Source organism: Pan troglodytes, chromosome 18 (genome assembly GCF_028858775.2).
Source record: "Pan troglodytes isolate AG18354 chromosome 18, NHGRI_mPanTro3-v2.0_pri, whole genome shotgun sequence".
NCBI classification, from domain to species: Eukaryota; Metazoa; Chordata; class Mammalia; order Primates; family Hominidae; genus Pan; species Pan troglodytes.
The window spans coordinates 5,149,261-5,171,311 of NC_072416.2; the positions used below are offsets into that span (position 1 = coordinate 5,149,261).

The 22,051-nt window shown below is 53.4% G+C and overlaps 1 protein-coding gene across 4 annotated transcripts in view; it reads left to right on the forward strand.

Moving 5' to 3' along the window:
- Positions 1-934: 934 nt before the first annotated feature.
- The window catches only part of PDPK1 (3-phosphoinositide dependent protein kinase 1), a 70,324-nt gene continuing 49,207 nt past the window's right edge, over positions 935-22,051 (forward strand). For 2 of the 4 annotated variants that reach the window (XM_024350044.3, XM_054668717.2), the window contains exon 1: positions 935-1,118. In XM_024350044.3, the coding sequence (XP_024205812.1) occupies positions 1,095-1,118 (24 nt within the window). In that variant the 5' untranslated portion in view covers positions 935-1,094. Of the gene's footprint in view, positions 1,119-1,600; positions 1,754-22,051 lie in introns of all 4 variants that reach the window. The other 2 variants (XM_024350045.2, XM_024350047.3) reach the window with 2 other exon arrangements.

The following is a 22,051-nucleotide window of genomic DNA, read 5'->3' on the forward strand; positions in this document are numbered from 1 at the left end:
AAAAAACAAAATAAAGTTGGCCGGGCGTGGTGACTCACACCTGTAATCCCAGCAGTTTGGGAGGCGGAGACAGATCGCTGGAGTTGGAGACCAGCCCCTGGCCAACATGGTGAAACCCTGTCTCTACAAAAAAATACAAACATTTGCCTGTGTGTGGTGGCACATGCCTGTAGTCCCAGCTACTCGGGAGGCTGAGGCAGGAGAATCGCTTCAACCTGGGAGGCGGAGGTTGCAGTGAGCAGAGATCGAGCCACTGCACTCCAGCCTGGGCAACAGAGCAAATTCCCATCTCAAAAAAACCAAAAACCCAAAACAAAAAAACACAAAAAAACATTATCGACATTAACAACTACAAGGCGCCGGGCTAATTTTATATTTTTAGTAGAAACAGGGTTTCTCCATGTTGGCAGGCTGGCCTCGAACTCCTCACCTCAAGTGATCCGGCCGCCTCGACCTCCGCCTCCCAAAGTGAGCCACCGTGCCCGGCCGTGAATGTGACTTTATAGCCCAGATTTCCTTCCGTGAACGCTTGTTAGTTGTGAAACTAGCAAAGTTGCGCCTCTGAGTTTACGCAGAGCCGGCTCCGGAATCCGAGTTCCGGGTTCGAGCACAGCTCCGCCGCTACCTCGGGCGTGACCTTGGCCGGAGCCTGGTCCCCTCTGAGCCTCAGTTTCCCGGTCTGGGATGCCGGAATGACAGCTCGCCCCCTGCCCCGCCCAGCCCCGCCCAGCCCCGCCCCGCAGGCCCTGGGATTGGTTCGCGCGAGGTCCCCCTCCCCAGGCGGGGTCGGGCCTCTCCCGCCCGCCAGGCCCCAACCCGGAAATGCAGCTGGAGCGGAGGCGGAGCCCACTAAGGCCGCGGCGGAGCGACGATGGGCGCGGCCAATGGGCGCGGGCGTCGGCTGCGGCGCGACGGAAGTCCTGCCCGGCGCCGCGCGGGGGCGGGGCGGCGCCGGGGGCGGCGGGCGGCGGGCGGCGGGGCGGGCGCAGGATGAGGGCGGCCATTGCTGAGGCTCCGCTTCGGGTAGGAGGACGCTGAGGAGGCGCCGAGCCGCGCAGCGCTGCGGGGGAGGCGCCCGCGCCGACGCGGGGCCCATGGCCAGGACCACCAGCCAGCTGGTGAGCGCGCGGCGGCGGACTGGGCGCGCCGGTTTGTTACCCTACCGGGTCCGGCGGCCGCCCGGGTCCGGCGAGGCGGGGCGGCCCGGGGTCCCGAGGGCCGGGTGCCTCCTTACCTGCAGCCGGGCGGCCGGGCCGGGGATGGCGGGCGCCGGCCGAGGGCGCTGCTTGGCCGCGGCGGGGAGCCCGGGCCTGGGTTGCGGCGGGCGCCGGCCTGGCCGGGGGCGCTGACAGACGCGCGGAGGGCGGGGGAGGCCGGGAGGTGTCACCCGGCCCAGCGGGGTGGAAGTGCCTGGAAAGTTTGTTTTCGGCTCGGCGCAGCCTGGAGCCGAGCCTCCAGGGTTACTTTTCGGTTCTGTCTGTAGAGGAACCGCCCTGGGCTTCCACCTGGAACGGGGTCCTTGGCGCCTCCGCCTGCGAGAGAAGCAGAAGGTGCAAGTTCTTGCTGAAAGCACCTGATGCTCCTGGGCCCCCTTTTCCAGATTCTTGATGACATTGGTCGGGAAAACTCGCCTTTCACGGCCCGGCCAAGGGGCATTTGGGTGCTTTTGCTGCCCGTGGCTGTGCTCAGCGTTGTGGGAAGCCCCTGGGAGGCCGAATGTGCAGGATCACCGAGGGGAAAGTGAGCTTGACAGGTAGGAGGGATTTTAGGGGAAGGACCAAAACAAACCACTTGTGGGGTGAAATGTTTTGCTAAAAGTGTCGCTGGTGTTTCTATATTTTCTCTCTGTCGCTAAAAGTATCCCTCATGTTTTTATGTTTTCCATATGCTAAGTTCTACAGTCTGGGGACGATGGTTTAAAAATTTATGCCTTGTATGCGATGTGCAGTGGGTGATGGAAGAACGTCTACATGGCTTTAAAATTTGACTTAAAAGGCAAATATTTTAAATGAAGGAAAACCCAAGAAGTTTAATTGATCCCGTACCATCTCCCGGGTTCAAGCGATTCTCCTGCCACAGCCTCCTGAGTAGCTGGGATTACAGGCGTATGCCACCATGCCCGGCTAATTTTTGTATTTTTAGTAGAGAAGGTGTTTCGCCATGTTGGCCAGGCTGCTCTGGAACTCCTGACCTCAAGTGATCTGCCCGCCTCGTCCTCCCAAAGTGCTAGGATTACAGGCGTGAGCCACCACGCCCGGCAGATGTGGCTTTTTGATAGGCGTTCTTGATCTTTTTTTTTGTGGGGCGGGGGGTGGGGGGTTGTGAGTCTGTTTGAGAACCTGAGGAAAGATATGGGCCCTCTTCTGAGAAAAAGGCAGAGTGACACTGAATTTTGTAACTACGTCAGGAGGCTCTTGAACTTTCTGCAGCTCACTTGTGGACTTTGTAGAGATGCGTGTTAAAGAAGAAGGTTCAGTTGAGAAAAATGTTGAAGGGATGCCTTTCGCTCTTTCGACATGTGTGGCTGTACACCAGAGTGGCCCGGGTAACATAAAAACATGAATTAGGCGGCTTGGCCAGGCTCAGTGGAGGCTGGGGCCGAGAGTCATGTCGAAGTTTGTGAGGTTAACCTGCACCCAGTGACAGTCATGGCGAAGTTTGTGAGGTTAACTCGCACCCAGTAACGCTGTTGCAATGCAAGGTGTGTATTTGGTGTCATCCACGGGAAGAGGAAAGAGCAAATTTTCTCATGGCCTTGGCAGTTCCACGTGATGGACATTTCATATCTGCAGTTTTCTTCGCATGAGACGGCTTTTTTGCACAAAAACACTGGAATCCAGTGAGCAAGAATGATAGAATGCAAGATGAATTTCCACATGAGGAAGTGTCACGAACGAGGGTTTTGCATCTTTGTCAGCTGGATTCCCCCATGTGTATGTATGTGAGAACATGCCGTGTTTCCTGTCTGTAATGGTAGAGGCAGCCCTGATACTGGATTTTCACCTGAGGATGGATAGATCTTCAGGGTTCAAGTGGGTTTGCATCTGGACTTTAGGGTGGCCCTGTAGGCCCTGTGTGAGAAGCCCCCTTCCCAGTGAACTTTCCCTTGTGTGCCCGCGTGGACAGCCAACAGGGGGAGCAGTGCGAGCGTGAAGGCAGACAGTGGCCTGGCCCAGTCTGATGGTAAGTGGGCCAGAGGCAGTGAGTACCATTTCTTGATCTGACTACTCAAGACAGGAGCTTCCCTAGGTACTTTCACACCTCATTGCGAGGTACGTGTTGTTCCCATTTTACGGGTGCAGAAGCTGAGCTGCAGAGGCGTTAAGTACCTGCCTCATAAGTGGTAGAGACTCCAGTGTCACCCTGCCCCTCACGTTCGGAGCCCCCGAGGGAGGGTCTGCCGGGCAGCTCAGCCCAGCACTCTGTAAGGAAATCTTCAGTGCCACTGCCCAGGATGTCTTCCCGGGGATTGGGCCTGAATGTCTTGACCATGCCGTGCTGGAGGTAGGAGGGGTGTCTTCATATGGAAGAACTGTACATATTTCTTTGGCAGATGGCTGAACTCTGTGACCCCGGGGCCTGTTTCAGCCTCCTGCTGTCAGAAAGCAGCTGTTTGGGAAGAGGCTGTGATTCGGCCTTGTTTGAGGGCCGATACTCTGAATGGGTGAGGCTTGAAATCCTCCCTTTGGAACAAAGAAACATGTAATGATTTTGCTGAAGGTAGAATTGGGGGCTAGGCAGAGTGGCCTCCTGCCCTCCCTAGGGTGGTTCTGTCTTTTGCAAAGGTGGCTGCATCCTTAGGGGAAGGTGAGGGGAGAAGCAGGGAGCATGGAGAGAAGTGGCTTTCGATTTTCTCCCTCCTTTTGGGGAGTTCCTCCTTATGTGGCTGGTCTGGTGCATAGTGTGGTGTATTCCTGTCCGCAACGTTGCCCTGACAGCCAGTCCAAGCTGAGTCTAGAGCTGGCAAGGTGAGCTCCCAGTAGTAAGAGGGAAGTGGTTTGTTCTGCTCTTCTGAGATGTGTTCTTATGAGAAGGATGCAGCAGCAGCCTGCAGAGATGTGGGGCCTGAAAAGAGGCCTTGGGCAGCTCTTCTCGACAGGTCTTGGCCCTCTAGACTGCCTTCAGCACAGTTTTGGGGAGAAACAGGGAGTGTTCCTTTTTTAATCTATGCGCTCATCCCCTGAGCCGCCTGACCCAGGGTTTAGATGCTCCAGGGCAGCTGATTGACACCGGTGGGAGACAGAGTCTGGCAAGCAGGTGATGAACTGGGAAACGCTGCAGAAATGAGGGGGCAAGCGTGGCCAGTCCCTTCTGAGAGGATGTATTTGGAAGAGAGTGGGCACTGGCGTGGCACTTTCCCCTTCTGTGGAAATGGACAGGATGCCACGTAGTGCTGCAGTTCTGTGTGGGGCAGGTTGTGGCTGCAGAGAAGCCCTGGGTGCAGAAACAGTCCCCCGAGCAGGTGCGAGGGCCAGGGTGCTCTATGCTGCTCCACACCTGCCGTGCGATGACATGTGGCCACCGGGCTGCCCAGCACAGTTGTTTAGAAAGCAGGTTCAAAGGGCAGTGTGCTGGGAGGAAGTGCTGCTGTGGAAACTGCAAGTTTTGGACATGAGTTGCTCAGGTCTTTTCAGCCGTGCATTCTTCTACAACAGAATTGCATTATTCACTTGCTCAGTGTGATACCATGTCCTTTAAAAAATTATTTGAATATTGAGAACAGGTTGTATGTTCCGTCTCTAGCTGTTAGATCACAGGCAGGGCACATCTTCTCAAAGAGTAACGAGGCATGGGTTCTGTGTGTTCTCTTCTCTTAGTGAGGAGAAAGGCCTGTTTGGGTTCATGATGATTGTTGGGGTCTCTTTTCTGTACCTGATGTTGGTTGCACAAAGTCCGTTTCCATTCTCTTAGTCTAGACAATTTTCCTGATATTTAAACTGGAATTTTTGCTCCAAGAAATTCCAGGTCATTTAGAATGTGTTAAGATTGAGTTTCTGGGCTACACATCCCTTATAAGAGCACCTGATTCTGGTTTCTGTTTGTTTATTTATTTATTTTTTCAAGACAGTCTCGTTCTGTCACGCAGGCTGGAGTACAGTGGCATGATTTTGGCTCACTGCAACCTCTGCCTCATGGGTTCAAGTGATTCTCGTGCTTCAGGCTCCCAAGTAGCTGGGATTACAGGTGCGCACCACCTACATTATTTATTTATTTAATTTATTTATTGAGATGAGGTCTCACTATGTTGCCCAGGCTACTCAAACTTCTGGTCTCAAGGGATCCTCCCGCCTCGGCCTCCCAAAGTGCTACGATTACAGGCATGAGCCGCCGCACCCAGCCTGGTTTCTGTTTAAAGAGTTGGATTATACAGGGGCTCACAGAATTGGGAACTGACAGTACTGTAGAGCCTGTGTATGAAAAAGATGGACAAGCCTGACATTAGCAGCTCACTGTTGAGCACACGGCCCCCTGCAGAATAAACAAGTGTGTGGTTTCCATCTGATGAAGGTGGGCATGTAGTTCCTGGACAGTCCAGTGACTTCCATCATTCCACAGACAAGATCAGATGCCCTCTCTACCAGCCACCGTGCTGGGGACCGGCCCAATCTGTGTTTCAGATCAGCTTGTAGCACGCAGGGATTCGAAATATTTAAAGATGAGGTTTGAAGGTAGGTCTGGAGACCAAGGACGTTAGTTTTGGAGGTCCCCGTCTCCTGCGTGTTTGCGGAGCTGGTGACAGTGCCCCCTCCCCGTGCTGGAGAGGGCTGAGGAGAGGCTGTGTGTCTCAGCAGGATGCCAGTCAGGATTCTTCTGGCTACGGGCTTATTTTTTACAATAAATTCATCGTTAAAGTCCCATTCTTTAACCTGTTTTTTCCCTTTTGGAATTAATTTGACTGCAGTAGGAAGGGGTTGTAGCTGAAAGTGACCGCTGTGCATTGAATGCCATCAGAAAAGGCTGATGAGATTTGCAGGGAAGACTGAAGCCTCACTGAAATGCGCCTGGCGTGTGTTGACCTTTGCAGTGGAACATGTGGGAAAGGGGCCCGCACTCACTTTTCAGTTCTGCCTCGGTGATTCCAGGAGCCCCGGGGTTGGGAGCGGGGACAGGACCTTGCTCCTGAGTCTTAGGTGTGCTGTCTCTCGCCCCTTGCTGCATTGGCGGGACCCTCGGTGCCGCGGCCTCAGTTGCAGGGCGGCCAGGGCTGCTCTGTGAAGGAGGCGCTCACTCCATGGAGCTGCAGGACGCTGCATTCTCCTCACTCTGGCCATTGCCGCTGTCCTTCCTGCTTCCCCTTTTCTGGTGAGGGAGGGCTCCAGGGACTTGCTGGCTGGTCCCCAGATGCCAGCACTTCTGCATCTCCCCCTCCTCTCCTGGCCTGTCACTTTGTTCCTCCTCTGTGAGGGGCCCAGGCTCGGATGCCCGGCCACAGCCTCTCTCTCCAGCCTGTGCGGCCCAGGTGGGTCCAGGATGTTCCCTGCTGCCCTGTTCTCAGCAGTTCTTGTCTTCTTCAGGCTTTTCCTCCTTGCCTAGAGAAATTTCCCTACATGGAAACCCCTGTGGCTGTACAGTCTTTTCTGACCAATCTGCTGGGTTTTTTGTTATTTGTTTTTTGTTTTTGAGACAGAATCTTGCTCTGTCGCCCAGGCTGGAGTGCAGTGGCACGATCTCGGCTCACCGCAACCTCCGTCTTTCAGGTTGAAGCAATTCTCCTACTTCAGCCTCCTGAGTAGCTGGGATTACAGGCACTTGCCACCGCACCCGGCTAATTTTTTTTTTTTTTTTTTGTAATTTTAGTAGAGACCGGGTTTTGCCATGTTGGCCAGGCTGGTCTCGAACTCCTGACCTCAGGTGATCCGCCCACCTCTGCCCCCCAAAGTGGTGGAATTACAGGCGTGAGCCAGCGTGCCCAGCCTGCTTTTCTATATTCTTTAGGGAATCATGATAATAAAAAAAAGTCTGCGCATGTTTAGTACAGATGCAATTTCTTGTTTTTCTAATATTTTCTATCCACTGTTGGTTGAATCCATGCATGTGGAGTCAACCTATGGATGGGGATGGCAGACTGTACTCTCCTGACAGGTGGTTACAAAGTGTTTCTACCTGAAGAGACCTGGTTGCAAAGCAGCATGCCCAGTATAACTTTCCTCAGGCCCAGGGAAAAGCTTGGAGGGAGGTTCCCACAGAAATATTAGCAGTGGTTTCCTGGGCCAGTGGGATGAGGACCACACATTGAGCTAGCAGTGGAGAAACAGTGGTGAATAAGATATGTCTGGCTCTGTCTTCTGGAACTTACTGGACTGAGGATGAACCTTTCTCCACTAATTTTTGTTCTGAAAAATTTCAAAACCGAAGAACAGTTGAAAGCATAGTACAATGAATATCCCTAGCCTTTTCACCTGGATTCTACCGGCTGTTAACCTTTTCCATATTTGCTTGTATACATTACCCCCTCACCTCCCCCCAATTTTTTTTTTTGAGACGGAGTCTCGCTCTGTCGCCCAAGTTGGAGTGCAGTGGCGCGATCTCGGCTCACTGCAAGCTCCGCCTCCTGGGTTCACACCATTCTCCTGCCTCAGCCTCCCAAGTAGCTGGGACCACAGGCGCCTGCCACCATGCCCGGCTAATTTTTTTGTGTTTTTAGTAGAGACGAGGTTTCAACCTGTTAGCTAGGATGGAATTGATCTCCTGACCTCGTGATCCGCCCACCTCGGCCTCCCGAAGTGCTGGGATTTACAGGCATGAGCCACCGCACCCGGCCCCAAATTTTTTTCTATTATTTTTATTATTTGAAAGTAAGTCACACACATGATAGCATTTCACCCCGGAATCCTTCTCCAGGTGCCTTCTGAGCTCAGAAGCTGTCACCTGTACAACCTCTTCATCATCACATCCGAGATAGCATTAACATTGCATTTTTTTTTTTTTTTTGAGATGGAATCTCGTGCTGTTGCCCAGGCTGGAGTGCAGTAGTGCGATCTTGGCTCACTGCAACCTCCGCCTTCTGTGTTCAAGTGATTCTCCTGCCTCTGCCTCCCAAGTAGCTGGGACTTACAGGTGTGTACCACCAGTCGTGGCTAATTTTTGCATTTTTAGTAGAGGTGGAATTTTATTGTAACGTGGCATTTTCTAATGCAAAGGTGACATGCAGCCTTCCTCCGTGGTCACCTGTCCTCCTCAAAGCCCTTTCTTGTTCTTCTTTCTTTCTCTTTTTTTTTTTTTAGAGACAGAGTTTTGCTCTGTTGCCCAAACTAGAATGCAGTGGCATGATCATAGCTCACTGCAGCCTTGAACTCCCTTGGGCTCAAGCCATCCTCCAGCCTTTGCCTCCTGAGTAGCTGGGACTATAGGCCTGTGCCACCACACCTGGCTAATTTTTTTTTGTTTGAGATGGAGTCTGGCTCTGTTGCCCAGGCTGGAGTGCAGTGGTGTGATGTCGGCTCACTGTAACCTCCCCCTCCTGGGTTCAAGCAATTCTCCTGCTTCAGCCTCATGAGTAGCTAGGATTACAGGTGCCCGCCGCCACACTCGGCTAATTTTTATATTTTCAGTAGAGACGGCGTTTTACCATCTTGGCTAGGCTGGTCGCGAACTCCTGATGTCATGATTCACCCGCCTTGGCCTCCCAAAGCGTGAGATTACAGGCGTAAGCCACCACGCCCAGCACTGGCTAATTATAATTTTTAAAATTTTTTGTACAGATGGGGTCTCGCTTTGTTGCCCAGGCTGGTCTTGGACTGGGTTAAAGTGATCCTACCACCTGCTCCTCCCAAAATGCTGGGAATACAGGCATGAGCTACAGCAACCTGGCCAGCATTTCTTAAAATATGAGGGTAGTTGTCTCGTATTTTATATAAATACAGGATTCACAATCTGGATTTGTCTCATTGTTTCCTTGTTAGATTAGGTTCAGGCTAAGTATTTATGGCAAGAATACTGCTTAGGAGATGATGAGCTAAAGGTAATTTTTTTTTTTTCGAGATGGAGTCTCACTCTGTCACCCAGGCTGGAGTGCAGTGGCGCGATCTCGGCTCACTGCAACCTCTGCCACCCGGGTTCAAGCGATTCTCCTGCCTCAGCCTCCTGAGTAGCTGTGATTACAAGTGCCTACCACTGCGCCCGGCTAATTTTTGTGTTTTTAGTAGAGACGGGGTTTCACCATCTTGGTTAGGCTAATCTTGAACTCCTGACCTCGTGATCTACCCACCTCAGCTTCCCAAAGTGCTTTGAGACAGAGTCTCGCTCTGTCGCCCAGTCTGGAGTGCAGTGGCGCGATCTCGGCTCACTGCAATCTCCACCTCCCCGGTTCAAGCGATTCTCCTGCCTCAGCCTCATGAGTAGCTGGGATTACAGGCTCCTGCCACCATGCTGGGCTAATTTTTGTATTTTTAGTAGAGATGGGGTTTCACCATGTTGGCCAGGCTGGTCTTGAACTCCTGACCTCAAGCCATCTGCCTTGGCCTCCCAAAGTGCTGGGATTACAGGTGTGAACCACCGTGCCCGGCCTTCCTTAGTGGCCCTTCTAACCTTAAGCTGCTTTTCCTTCCTGACAGCGGGGCCCTACTCTCCTGGTCTCTTTCCTGCTTGGGCAAGGTGCCAGGGGGCTTTTTCTAGGCCTTGACTTTGCTGTAGCTTCTAAGGTGTCCTGTGGTGGTAAAAGGGACGTGTGCTCTGTGGGTAGGTGCAGCCACCTGTAGAGCTGCAGCTATATCCCCAGGATGGTTGTGTGACTGATGGTCCTTGGGGAGCCCAGCAGTGAGGATCTCAGCAGCCCACCTGTCTCAGAGTCCCCGCTGTGCACCCAGGCCCAGGGCTCAGTGAGTGAGAGCTTTCCGACCTCGGTGGGGGCGGGGCTAATTGACCTTCAGACCCACCGTGTGCCAGTGCTGGCTGGCACACAGCACTGCTTGGACCTCCCCGGTGGGAAAGGATGGGGACAGATCAGTCTTTGGAAGAATGGAGCACTGGCTTTGCTCAGCCCTGTTCTTGGGAAGGTTTGATCTGGAGAGCCGCAGCAGCCAGACCCTGGGGAGGCAGGTTAGTGAGCAAGCTCCCAACTTACGAGCTAGGAAGTCTGACGGCTGCTCATTTCCCCCCATGTGGACATCATTGGGGGTCCTTCCTGAGGGCGAGCGCTAGGTTCGTCTGCGTTTCTCTTTCCCAGTTGGGCCTGACTCTGGACACGAGGCTGAGGGAGTACACAGCTCCTTCAGAGCACGGGCTCAGACGCTCAGATGCTCGGAGCGCTTCCGGCTGCTTTTCCATGGGTAACTCACATGTTCTTCCTGCAGGTTGGCATTTGTCTTTCATGGGTTTTTTTCATTGGTCAGAATTACAGTCTTTTGATTGTATGTACGTACCTAGTTATTATCAGATATCTAGTTTAAAAATGTGCATCTGAATAGAGATTTTCTTGGTGAATGCATTGCGTTCTCATTCCGTAAAAAGTCGGAAGCTCAAAATGATGCTTAAAAAAAATCTTAGCAAGCTCTCCTGTGCAGATGCTGCTGGCGCTGAGCTTTGTGTCTGGGGCAGAAAGGGTGAGGACGGGCCCCGGTTGGTTTAGGAAAAGTGGTTATGAACAGAATGGGCCCCATGCTCCTGGCCTGAGGAAATGTTGTGTGAAAAAGATGGCTTCTACAGCTTGAAGGGGGACGGTCCACCTGATGCTCCTGTCCCTCTCTGAGCCCCAGGGGCAGAAGGGAAACAGTCAACAGCACGGCCGGCCGTTGCAGATGGTGCCCATAGAGGGAGGGTAGTTAGTGTCTGAGCAGGAGAGGGTGACCGGCCTTTGTGGGGCTGCTTCAGAGAGCTGGGCAGAGTCTGGGCCCCAACGTGGACTAGCAGGGGAGGAGCTCTCCTGGCTGGGGTGGCGACTCGGGGAGGTCTGGGTTGCCTGAGCAGGGAATCGGCCTCCCGTGGAGGAGGTTCTGAGCGGGAGACGCTCTTCGTGTGGGCCTGGAGGACCTCTAGGCGGCCTGCACTCGCCTGATACAGCTGGCTTCTGCTGGGAGGCTGGGTTTGCATCCAAACTCTGAGACCTTTTGGACAAAACATGCCAAAGAAGTTGGTGGTAGTAAGAAATTCATACTAAACTTGTTCTGTTAGGGTTTTTTTCCTTTCAGGTATATTATTTCCCTTCAGTAGCCCTACATTTTAAAAGTTAACGTTCAGCATTGAGTCAGGGTCAGGTTTTGAATGACACAGGATGTTTTCAGATCCTGAGTTTACCTGAAGCTCTCAAAGTAGCCTCGTAACAAAAATTATTGAAAACATCAACTATTTTGGAATACTTTTAGGTATGTAGAAAAATTGCAGACAACACAGAATTTCCATAATTTCCCCCAGCCGGCTTCCCCTAATGCCATGACATGATCGTGATACCTCTGTCACTCTGTCGAAACTGAGGTGTTCGCGCTGGCACCACACTACTCACCGAGCGACAGGCCCGTTTTGGATTTTATCAGTTTTCCCCCTGATGTCCTTGCTGTCCCAGGACCCCGCCCCGGTGCCACATCGCATCGCGTTGTCCTGTCTCATTCGCCCCCTGTGGTGTAGGATAGCTGCCGTCCTTCCTTGTTTGTCATCAGCTTGGTACTTTTGAGGAGTCCTGGTCAGGTATTTTGCAGAATGTGCCTTCATTGGGTTTGTTTGATGTCTTGTGGTTGGACAGGTTGTGGGGTTAGGAAGAATCCCACAGAGATGAGGTGCCCTTAGTGCGTCGTATTGGGGTACAGGACATCCACGTGACTCATCGCTGGTGACGTTCAACAAAATTACTTACAAAACTTTTTTTTTTTTTTTTTTAATTGATCATTCTTGGGTGTTTCTCGCAGAGGGGGATCTGGCAGGGTCACAGGACAATAGTGGAGGGAAGGTCAGCAGATAAACAAGTGAACAAAGGTCTCTGGTTTTCCTAGGCAGAGGACCCTGCGGCCCTCCGCAGTGTTTGTGTCCCTGGGTACTTGAGATCAGGGAGTGGTGATGACTCTTAACGAGCATGCCGCCTTCAAGCATCTGTTTAACAAAGCACATCTTGCACCACCCTTAATCCATTCAACCCTGAGTGGACACAGCACATGTTTCAGAGAGCACAGGGTTGGGGGCAAGGTCACAGATCAACATGATCCCAAGGCAGAAGAATTTTTCTTAGTACAGAACAAAATGAAGTCTCCCATGTCTACCTCTTTCTACACAGACACGGCAACCATGCGATTTCTCAATCTTTTCGCCACCTTTCCCCCTTCTTTCTATTCCACAAAACCGCCATTGTCATCATGGCCCGTTCTCAATGAGCTGTTGGGTACACCTCCCAGACGGGGTGGTGGCCAGGCAGAGGGGCTCCTCACTTCCCAGTAGGGGCGGCCGGGCAGAGGCGCCCCTCACCTCCCGGACGAGGCGGCTGGCCGGGCGGGGGGCTGACCCCCCCACCTCCCTCCCGGACGGGGTGGCTGGCCGGGCGGGGGGCTGACCCCCCAACCTCCCTCCCGGACGGGGTGGCTGGCCGGGCAGAGGGGCTTCTCACTTCCCAGTAGGGGCGGCCGGGCAGAGGCGCCCCTCACCTCCCGGATGGGGCGGCTGGCCGGGCGGGGGGCTGAGCCCCCCACCTCCCTCCCGGATGGGGCGGCTGGCCGGGCAGGGGGCTGACCCCCCCACCTCCCTCCCGGACGGGGCGGCTGGCCGGGCGGGGGGCTGACCCCCCACCTCCCTCCCGGACGGGGCGCTGGCCTGGCGGGGGGCTGACCCCCACCTCCCTCCCGGACGGGGTGGCTGCCGGGCGGAGACGCTCCTCACTTCCCAGACAGGGTGGCAGCCGGGCGGTGGGGCTCCTCACTTCTCAGACGGGGCGGTTGCCAGGCGGAAGGTCTCCTCACTTCTCAGACGGGGCAGCCGGGCAGAGACGCTCTTCACCTCCCAGAAGGGGTCGCGGCCTGGCCGAGGCGCTCCTCACATCCCAGACGGGGCGGCGGGGCAGAGGCGCTCCCCACATCTCAGACGATGGGCGGCCGGGCAGAGACGCTCCTCACTTCCTAGATGGGATGGTGGCCGGGAAGAGGTGCTCCTCACTTCCCAGGTGGGATGGCGGCTGGGCAGAGACGCTCCTCACTTTCCAGACAGGGCAGCCAGGCAGAGGGGCTCCTCACATCCCAGACGATGGGCGGCCAGGCAGAGACGCTCCTCACTTCCCAGACGGGGTGGCGGCCGGGCAGAGGCTGCAATCTCCGCACTTTGGGGGGCCAAGGCAGGCAGCTGGGAGGTGGAGGCCGTAGCGAGCCGAGATCACGCCACTGCACTCCAGCCTGGGCACCATTGAGCACTGAGTTAACGAGACTCCGTCTGCAATCCCGGCACCTCGGGAGGCCGAGGCTGGCGGATCACTCGCGGCTAGGAGCTGGAGACCAGTCCGGCCAACACAGTGAAACCCCGTCCCCACCAAAAAAACACGAAAACCAGTCAGGCATGGCGGCGCGCGCCTGCAATCGCAGGCACTCGGCAGGCTGGGGCAGGAGAATCAGGCAGGGAGGCTGCAGCGAGCCGAGATGGCAGCAGTACAGTCCAGCTTTGGCCCGGCATGAGAGGGAGACCATGGAAAGGAGAGGGAGACGGGAGACGGGAGACGGGAGATGGGAGACGGGAGACGGGAGAGGGAGACGGGAGAGGGAGAGGGAGACGGGATTACAGGCGTGAGCCACCGCAACTGGCCTAGGAGTAACTTCTTAATGAATATTTTAATAATATAAATCTTAGTCTGAATTTCTGACTGTGTCGCCTAGATGCCATGTAGGGGAATGGGCAGGTCAGAGGGTGTGGCCTGCGGTGTGGCGAGGCACTGAGGATTAGGTGCTGCAGTTTTCCTCCGGCCCCTCCTGGTTCCCTGGTGAACACGCATCAGCCTCAGATGGGCGACCCCCTACTCATGGGAGGGCTGGGATTGTGGGCCCTGTAGTTGGATTCTGCTTCAGAATTGCGTGTGACCTCACTGTGGAGTGTTTGACTGGACAAAAGCCTGCTGTATACTCAGTGTCCCCATCTGTAGAAAGGATGCCGATGGTACCCACCCCCAGAGTTGTTTTGAGGACTAACCACGATAATACATGTAAAATGCTCAGAAGAATGTGTGGCAAACAGCAAGCACTTAATAAATTTTTTTTTTTTAGTAGAGAAAAATGGCATTTTATTTATTTTAAACAACAGCATTTAAAGTTATACCTATAAGGGGCACACAGAAGATATATGGAGAGTTTAAAGAATGAAAATAAACTCACACGTGCCCACCACCCTACTTGAAAAACAGGATTTTACCAGAAGGCTCGAGTGGCCCTCCAGATTGTAGTTTCTGGCCCCTCCCGTTCAGAGGTAACTGGCATCCTGGTTTTCATGTTGATCAGTGGTGTTTAAAGTACACCTGTAGGAAGTTCCAAAGTGCAGGAAGGGAACAAAGCCTCCTTGTAGAGAAATCTTGTACTTTGGTGTTTCATCATATGTTTGTGTGACAAATATACAAAGTTAATGTTGAAGATGTGGGTTAGTGAAATTGAGACCTGGCGCTTCCTGAGGCTGGCAGCCCGGTTGAGCCTGAGGACCAGACTTGAGGCAGTTGGCAGTCCCCGCCTCGTTGCCCTCTGTCTGCCCTGGGTAAGTGAGAGGCTCCTTGGGAGGCCAGTGGAGATGGCTGTGGGAGGACAGATTGAGTAGCTGTCCTTGGAGCTGCTCCTCCCTCCCTTCGTGGAGAAATAGAAACAGCTTTCCTCCGGCCCTCACCTGTTGCCGGGGCTCCACGCTGGTGGGGGCGAGCTGCGTTTTGCTGAGTTGCACCGCGGGAGAGCGTTGGTGACCACTTGCCTGCTGTGGGCCAGCTCCCCGTGGCCAAGGACCAGCGTGGGCAGGGCCTTCGGGCACGGGTTGCTGGTACGAGCACACCGAGAATCCCCTCCGCCATAGGGCCTGCCCTGTGAGCTGCCCGCCAGATTCCACGGAGTGCTTCACACTCCTGTCTGGTGTGGGTCCCGCAGCCCTTGCGGGTGGGCCCATGTCATTAGCCTCATTTTAGAGAAGAGTCTTGATGGGTCGGAGAGCGGTGGCTTACCCACAGGTAAGCTGTAAATCTGGAACTCAACTGGGGCATTGGTTTTGCTAGTCCCCCACAGTTGTCCTTGGTGGTGGCAGCCTGAGGGGTAGGGGAAGGTGGCGGCTGTCCCTCCCTAACACCCCCTTCCTCCACCTGGTTTTCTGTGCTGGGCCTAGCTTTGTGGAGTTTTCTGGGGTGAGAGGAGGTTTTTACCAGAATGTTCTTTGCCAGTGAGCACAGCTGACCTGAGGGCAGTATCCCTTTGGAGATGAGCTAGGTGGATTGTGGCAGCCTCCCACAACTTTGGTCCGGGGGCCTGGAGAGAGCAGTTCCTGCTTGCCGCGTGTGACAGTGTGCGGGCGCTGGCTCTACCTGTCGCACTGCATTCCCAGGCTCCAGAGCACACACTGCCATTTAAAGGTAGCTTAGCTTTCTGTTCGGGATCCTTTCTCTTGCTGGCTGAAGTGTGCATCTGCGTGACAGCATCTTGACCATAGGGGGCGCCCTGATTTCCATCCTTTTTTTTTTTTTTTAGACGGAGTTTCGCTTTTTCTACCCACGCTGGAAAGCGGTGACGCAATCTCTGCTCACTGCAACCTCCGCCTCCTGGGTTCAAGCGATTCTCCTACCTCAGCCTCCCGAGTAGCTGGGATTATAGGTGCGCACCACCACACCCAGCTAATGTTTGTATCTTTAGTAGAGACGGGGTTTCACCTATTGGCCAGGCTGGTCTCAAACTCCTGATCTCAGATGATGCGCCTGCCTAGGCCTCCCAAAGTGCTGGGATTATAGGCATGAGCCACTGTGCCCGGCAAAGAGAGTATCTACTTTTTTTTTTTCTTTAAAAAAAGATGGGGTTCTTAAAAAGAGATGGGGTCTCACTGTGTTGCCCAGGCTAGTGTTGAACTCCTGGCCTCAGGTGATTCTCCTGCCTCAGCCTTACTGGTAGCTAGGACTATAGGCACACGCCACTATGCCTGGCTACTTTTTATATATTTTTTTGTAGAGATGGGGTTTCACTATATTGCACAGACTGGTCTTGGACTCCTGGACTCAAGCCATCCTCCCACTTCCGCCTCTGGAAGTGCTGGGATTACAGGCATGAGCCACTGCACCCTGCCTGGTTTCTACTTCTAAGAGATGGAGACTGCTGAACCTCATACCCAGACAAGTTAAAGAAATTGAAACTCTAAGTTCTTATATACTTATTTTATGAAACAAAATTCTCAGAAAATGCCCAGTTTACCCATGGGCTACATTTTTACAAGTTTCAATTTGTTTAAAACTCAGGGTTTGTTTTCCTATCAGAGGTGTGGTTGGGGGCTCGGGCTCGGGTTCGGGCTCGGGCTCGGGCTGGCTGAAACCTGAGTGCCTGCTGTGGAAAATAGCAACAGGACCAGCACCTGGTGGTCCCATCTGCCTGTGGGAATAAGTAGGGGGCAGTGACTAGTCATTGAGTGGCGCGGGGGGATGTGAGAGCCCCTCTTCCAGGGACTTGGGGGATGGCACCTGGTAGCTTTAAGGACCTAACCTGTTGATGGTGCTTATTCTCCCAGCCACATTCTGTTGAGAACATTGGCCTTTCCCTGTTCTCAGTAGACCTGTGCCGTGGCACGTCTTTCACATTTCTCAGCACTGATGAAGTCACAGAAGCTTGTCTCGACAGTGCAGTAGAAGGTAGAAGAGGACAGAGGGGGTCCTGTCCTGAGTGGGGAGATTGATTGATTGCCAGGACTGAGAAGGGGGTGTGGAAAGACGTGGTTGGCAGGAGGCTCCTGGTGGGAAAGAAGCCGCACTGACCTGGGCAGGCCTTGGCCATGAGGAAGGAGCCCCAGGGAGCCAGCGTGCGAGGCTGCTGGCGAGGCAGGCCACAGGTCCCCGCCTTCCCTTGGGGGTGGTGTGTGCACCTGTGTGTGTGTAGGAAAGCCCAGTGATCAGGTCATAACCAGGGAGTGGGGGGCTTGCATGGTGACCCCACACCTGTGAGGTGGGCACTGGTGTTTTTGGTGGACTTCTCTTGTGAGGAGCTTTTTTTTTTAAGAGAAAAAAAAAAAAAAAAAAGAGAGAGCCTTGCTCTGTTGCCCAGACTGGAGTACAGGGTCTCGGTGATAGTTCACCACAACCTTGAATTCCCAGCCCAAGTGATCCTCCCACCTCAGCTGGAAGTGGAACCACAGGTGCACACCACCGTGCCTGGCTCTTTTTTTTTTTTTTCTTTTTTAAAAAGAGACAAGGTTTTGTTCTGTCACCCTTGCTGGAGTGCAGTGCTATGACCACGGCTCACTGCAGCCTCAGCCTCCTGGGCTCAAGTAATTCTCCCACTTCAGCTGGAATTACAGGTGTGCGCCACCACAGCCAGCAGATTTTTTTGTTGTTGTTTATTAGATGTGAGGTCTCGCCATGTTACCCAGGCTGGTCTCCCAACACCTGGGCTCAAGCAGTTCTCCTGCCTTGGCCTCCCAAAATGGGAGATTACAGGCATGAGCCACCACGCCTAGCCCATTTTATTAGGGAGGACAACGATAGTAGACAGGTGCACCTAGGGTCTTATTACTGTAAATTGTTCCAGAGATTTAAATTTCAGAAGCTATTGAGTAACTGGAAGTGTTTACTTACTACAATTTGGGGTCACCAAGTGGGTGGCAGATGGATTGGGCTGTGCAGGGGCTGAAGGACTCACCCGCAGGCCCAGAGTCGCTGGCCTCCCTGAGGCTGTGCTGCCTCCATGGGACTGAGTGCTGGGACGGGGCATTTTGGGAGCCTGGTAGGACCCTACCCTGCACGTGGGCCCTGGCCGTGCGTTTCCTCCAGATCGTGGCAGGCGGTCTCGGGATGCTGTTAATGCAGTTGAATCACCACCTCAAAATGCTACAAAATCTGCCCTTTACAACAATAGTAGTACAAATAAACATTTAGACACTTCACGCTCAAAGAGGGCTTTTGCTCGGGCTTTTTATTTCACAATTGATGCTTAAAAGTGCTTTTAAAGGCAATATTGCAACTATATTTATTTATTTATTTATGTATTTTTTGGCTGCAGAAATGAAGTTATTTATTAAAACACACCCATGGTAGCAAGTTCTGATGGGTCTGAAGAGGAGGCAGGAGCACGGTGTTGAGCTTGTAAACATCGTCCTGCCAGGGAGGGACCCTGACAGGTGCTTGGCTGACATGCTGTGGCCGAGGCAGGAAGGACGTTGCAGAATTCCACGAAGGCAGAAGACTACCAGTAGACAGGTCCCGTGTCATCACACCCGTGAGAGTGGCAGTGGTCTGGTGGCCACAGAGATGTCTGACAGCGTGGGTCTGGAGCCGGTGATTGGCTGGCTTTGAGAGGCTCCTTCAGGAGGTGCCTGGACCCTGATGGACAGCCCCCAGCCTCACACTCCCCTTGAGGTTTGCAGAGGGTGCCAGAAGTGACCCCAGAAAGGGTTCTCTGAGGTGCTGCGGTCCCTACCCAGCAGCCAGGGGCTCTGTCTGGAAGTGGCCATGTCGTGGCCGTGCTGAACCGCTATGAGTCCAGAGCTTCCCGGGCCGCCTCTGCTCTGCTGGGAAGGCTCCGGGGCTCTCCCCACCTTCTTGAATCTTTGCTCAGATATCACCTTCCCAGCAAAGGCTGTCTGATTATTTGAATTTGCACCACCCTCATCCAAATAGTCCTGTTCTCTTTGCCTGCTTTATTTTTCTCATAGTAATCATCATCATCTGACACGCTGTGCATTTTCCTGCTCTGTGTATTGAAGTCTGTCTGTCCTGCTGGAATGCAGGCTTCTGGAGGGTGTGGTCTTGGTTTCGTTCTTTGCTGTACTTCCAGTGCCCAGGACGGTGCCCAGCATGGAGTAGCTGCTCAGCCAATGCTGTGGTCTTGATGGGACTGCATTCGCTTTACATGATTGAAGCGGCTGGCGTGGAAGCTGTGCCATGTCATGTAAAGCATGCAGTGGGAAAGCAGTGGGGTGGGGGCGTCTTTGTATTACATCATCTGTTGTTGCCGTTTAAAAATCCAGAGGCCTTTCTACACTTCAGTTGGATGTTGATTTCAAAATGACCGATGTTTCTTTCTGACTCATGAAGGCTGCTGTCTTTGGAATCTGACATTAGAGGGAAGCGAAACTTTACAATGTGTGGGGCAGCCTGGTGTGGTGGCTCAGATCTGTAATCCAGCACTTTGGGAGGCCAAGGATGGCAGATCACTCGAGCCCTGGAGTTTGAGACCAGCCTGGGCAACATGATAAGACCCCATCTCTACAAAAATTAGCTGGACACGGTGGTGCACACCTGTGGTCCCACTACTCAGGAGGCTGAGGTGGGAGGATCACTTGAGCCCAGGAGGTCGAGACTGCAGTGAGCTATGATCATGCCACTGAACTGCAGCCTGGGAGACAGAGTGAGACCCCCGTCTCAAAACAGAAAAAAAGTCACCAGGCATGGTGGCACATGCCTGTAATTGCATCACTTTGGGAAGCTGAGGCAGGCAGATCACTTGAGCTCGGGAGTTCGAAACCAGCCGGGACAACAAGCAAAACCCCATCTCTATTTTTTCAAAATTTGTGTATATAAAATTTTTGTATGAAAGCTGTGTGGTACATGTTTAGCTGTTTTATGTTTCACTTTCTGGACATGAGTGTGATCCTCCCTGCTCTTGCAGTGCCATCTAAGCTGTCATCAGTTTTCCTGGGCGAGTGATGCATCTCCCCAGCTGGTCTGTCTCAGCCCCTGGCCAGCCAAGGGGCTGCCCTTGACTCTCCCGGCACCCGCCCATCTCTGCATGGCCACCCCCACCACTTTAACTGGATGGTTGTGTATTGAGGTCAGGCTGGACATCAGCTTTCTATGGGCAGGGACCGTGTCCTCTTATTGGCTGAGTAATTGGGTCCATAGCGTAGGTAAGTCACCTCCTTTAAGAGACTTTGATAAGCAAAATAGTGAATATATTCTTTTTATTTATTTACTTATTATTTTTTATTTTTGAGGCAGGATCTCCCTCTGTCGTCCAGGCTGGAGTGCAGTGATGTGATCTTGGCTCATTGCAGCCTCGACCTCCCCGGGCTTAGGTAATCCTCCTACCTCAGCCTCCCAATTAACTGCGACGACAGGCACATGCCACCGTACCTGGTTAATTTTTATATTTTTAGTAGAGATGGGGTTTTGCTGTGTTTGCCCAGGCTGGTCTTGAACTCATGGGCTGAAGTGATCCACCCACTTTGGCCTCTGCGCCCGGTCTATTTTTTTTTTTTTTTTTTGAGATGAAATTTCACTCTTGTTGCCTAGGCTGGAGTGCAATGGCATGATATCAGCTCACTGCAACCTCTGCCTTGCAGGTTGAAGCGATTCTCCTGCCTCAGCCTCCCAAGTAGCTGGGATTACAGGCATGCGCCAAGAAGCCCGGCTAGTTTTTTTCTATTTTTAGTAGAGATGGGATTTCTCCATGTGGTCAGGCTGGTCTCGAACTCCTGACCTCAGGTGATCCTCCCGCCTCTGCCTCCCAAAGTGCTGGGATTACAGGCATGAGCCACTGCACCCGGTCTTTTTTTTTTTGAAGACAGTTTTGCTCTGAGGCCGAGGCTGGAGTGCAGTGCCATGATCTTGGCTCACTGCAACCTCCACTTCCCAGGTTCAAGCGATTCTTCTGCCTCAGCCTCTCCAGTAGCTGGGACTACAGGCATGTGCCACCACGCCTGGCTAATTTTTTTTCTGTATTTTTAGTAGAGATGGGGTTTTACCATGTTGGCCAGGCTGGTCTTGAACTCCTGACCTCAGGTGGTCTGCCTGCCTCAGCCTCCCAAAGTGCTGGGATTACAGGTGTGAGCCACCACACCCACCCTCTTTTTAACCTTTTGTTTTTGTTTTTTTGAGATAACGTCTCATTCTGTCACCGAGGCTGGGGTGCAGTGGTGCAATCTCAGTTCACTGCAACCTTGACCTCCTGGACTCAAGCAGTCTCCATACCTCAGCCTCCTAAGTAGCTGGGACTACAGGTGCACACACCACACCTGGCTAATTTTTGTAGAGACGGGTCTCCCTGTGTTGCCCAGGCTGGTCTTGAACTCCTGGGCTCAAGTGATCCCCCCACCTTGGCCTCCCAAAGTGCTGGGATTATAGGTGTGATGTACTGCGCCTGGCTAGACTGAGTCTGTTCTTATGGCTTTGGAGAGAGTGGTGTGCTGCAGATGTCACTCCACGTCCTGCGCTGTGTGCAACTGAGCAGGATAGAGCCTCACGTCTCCCCATAATGCCTCCAGGACTGTGGACTTGGGGTTGCCAGATAGGCTGTGAGCTGTGCGAACAACACGGATGTGCCTGTCTGGTGGGGGCAGATGCAGGGGCTGGAGAGGGTCCCGAAGTGAAGGCAGTGGGGTCCTGGGAATTCAGGTGGAGGGCTGTGGAGTCTGTGCTGCAGGCGCTGCCCATCTGGTGGTTGTAAACTTGTCATCTTCTCCCTGCCCCTTCAGCTTGGCCCGGTCCCCCGCATCTCCCCCATGCCTGCATCTCATGCGTACACACCCTCTGTCCTCTGACTCTGGCTGAGCCCTCTACCTCATAGCCACCAAATCAAAAGCAGGCCAGGGCTCAGCTCAGGCTCCAGGTCATTGTGCACCTACCCACTGCGTGCTTATGGTTTCAGACAGGTGTGCACAGCAAAGTAAGACAAGTGAGTGTTTACGTTGATGTGTCAGGTGGCGGGTACTCCTGGGAGGAGAAGCTTATTCACACCTTTGAGTCTTTTGGGCTGGGTGATGTTGCCAGTCATCTTTTAAAAATAAGATTTAGGGCTGGGTCCGGTGGCTCACACCTGTAATCCCAGCACTTTGGGAGGCCGAGGCATGTAGATCAGTTGAGGTCAGGAGTTTGAGACCAGCCTGGCCAACATGGTGAAACCCCATCTCTACTAAAAATATGAAAATTAGCAAGGCGTGGTCAGTACCTGTAGTCCTGGCTACTGGGGAGGCTGAGGCAGGAGAGTCACTTGAACCCCAGGAA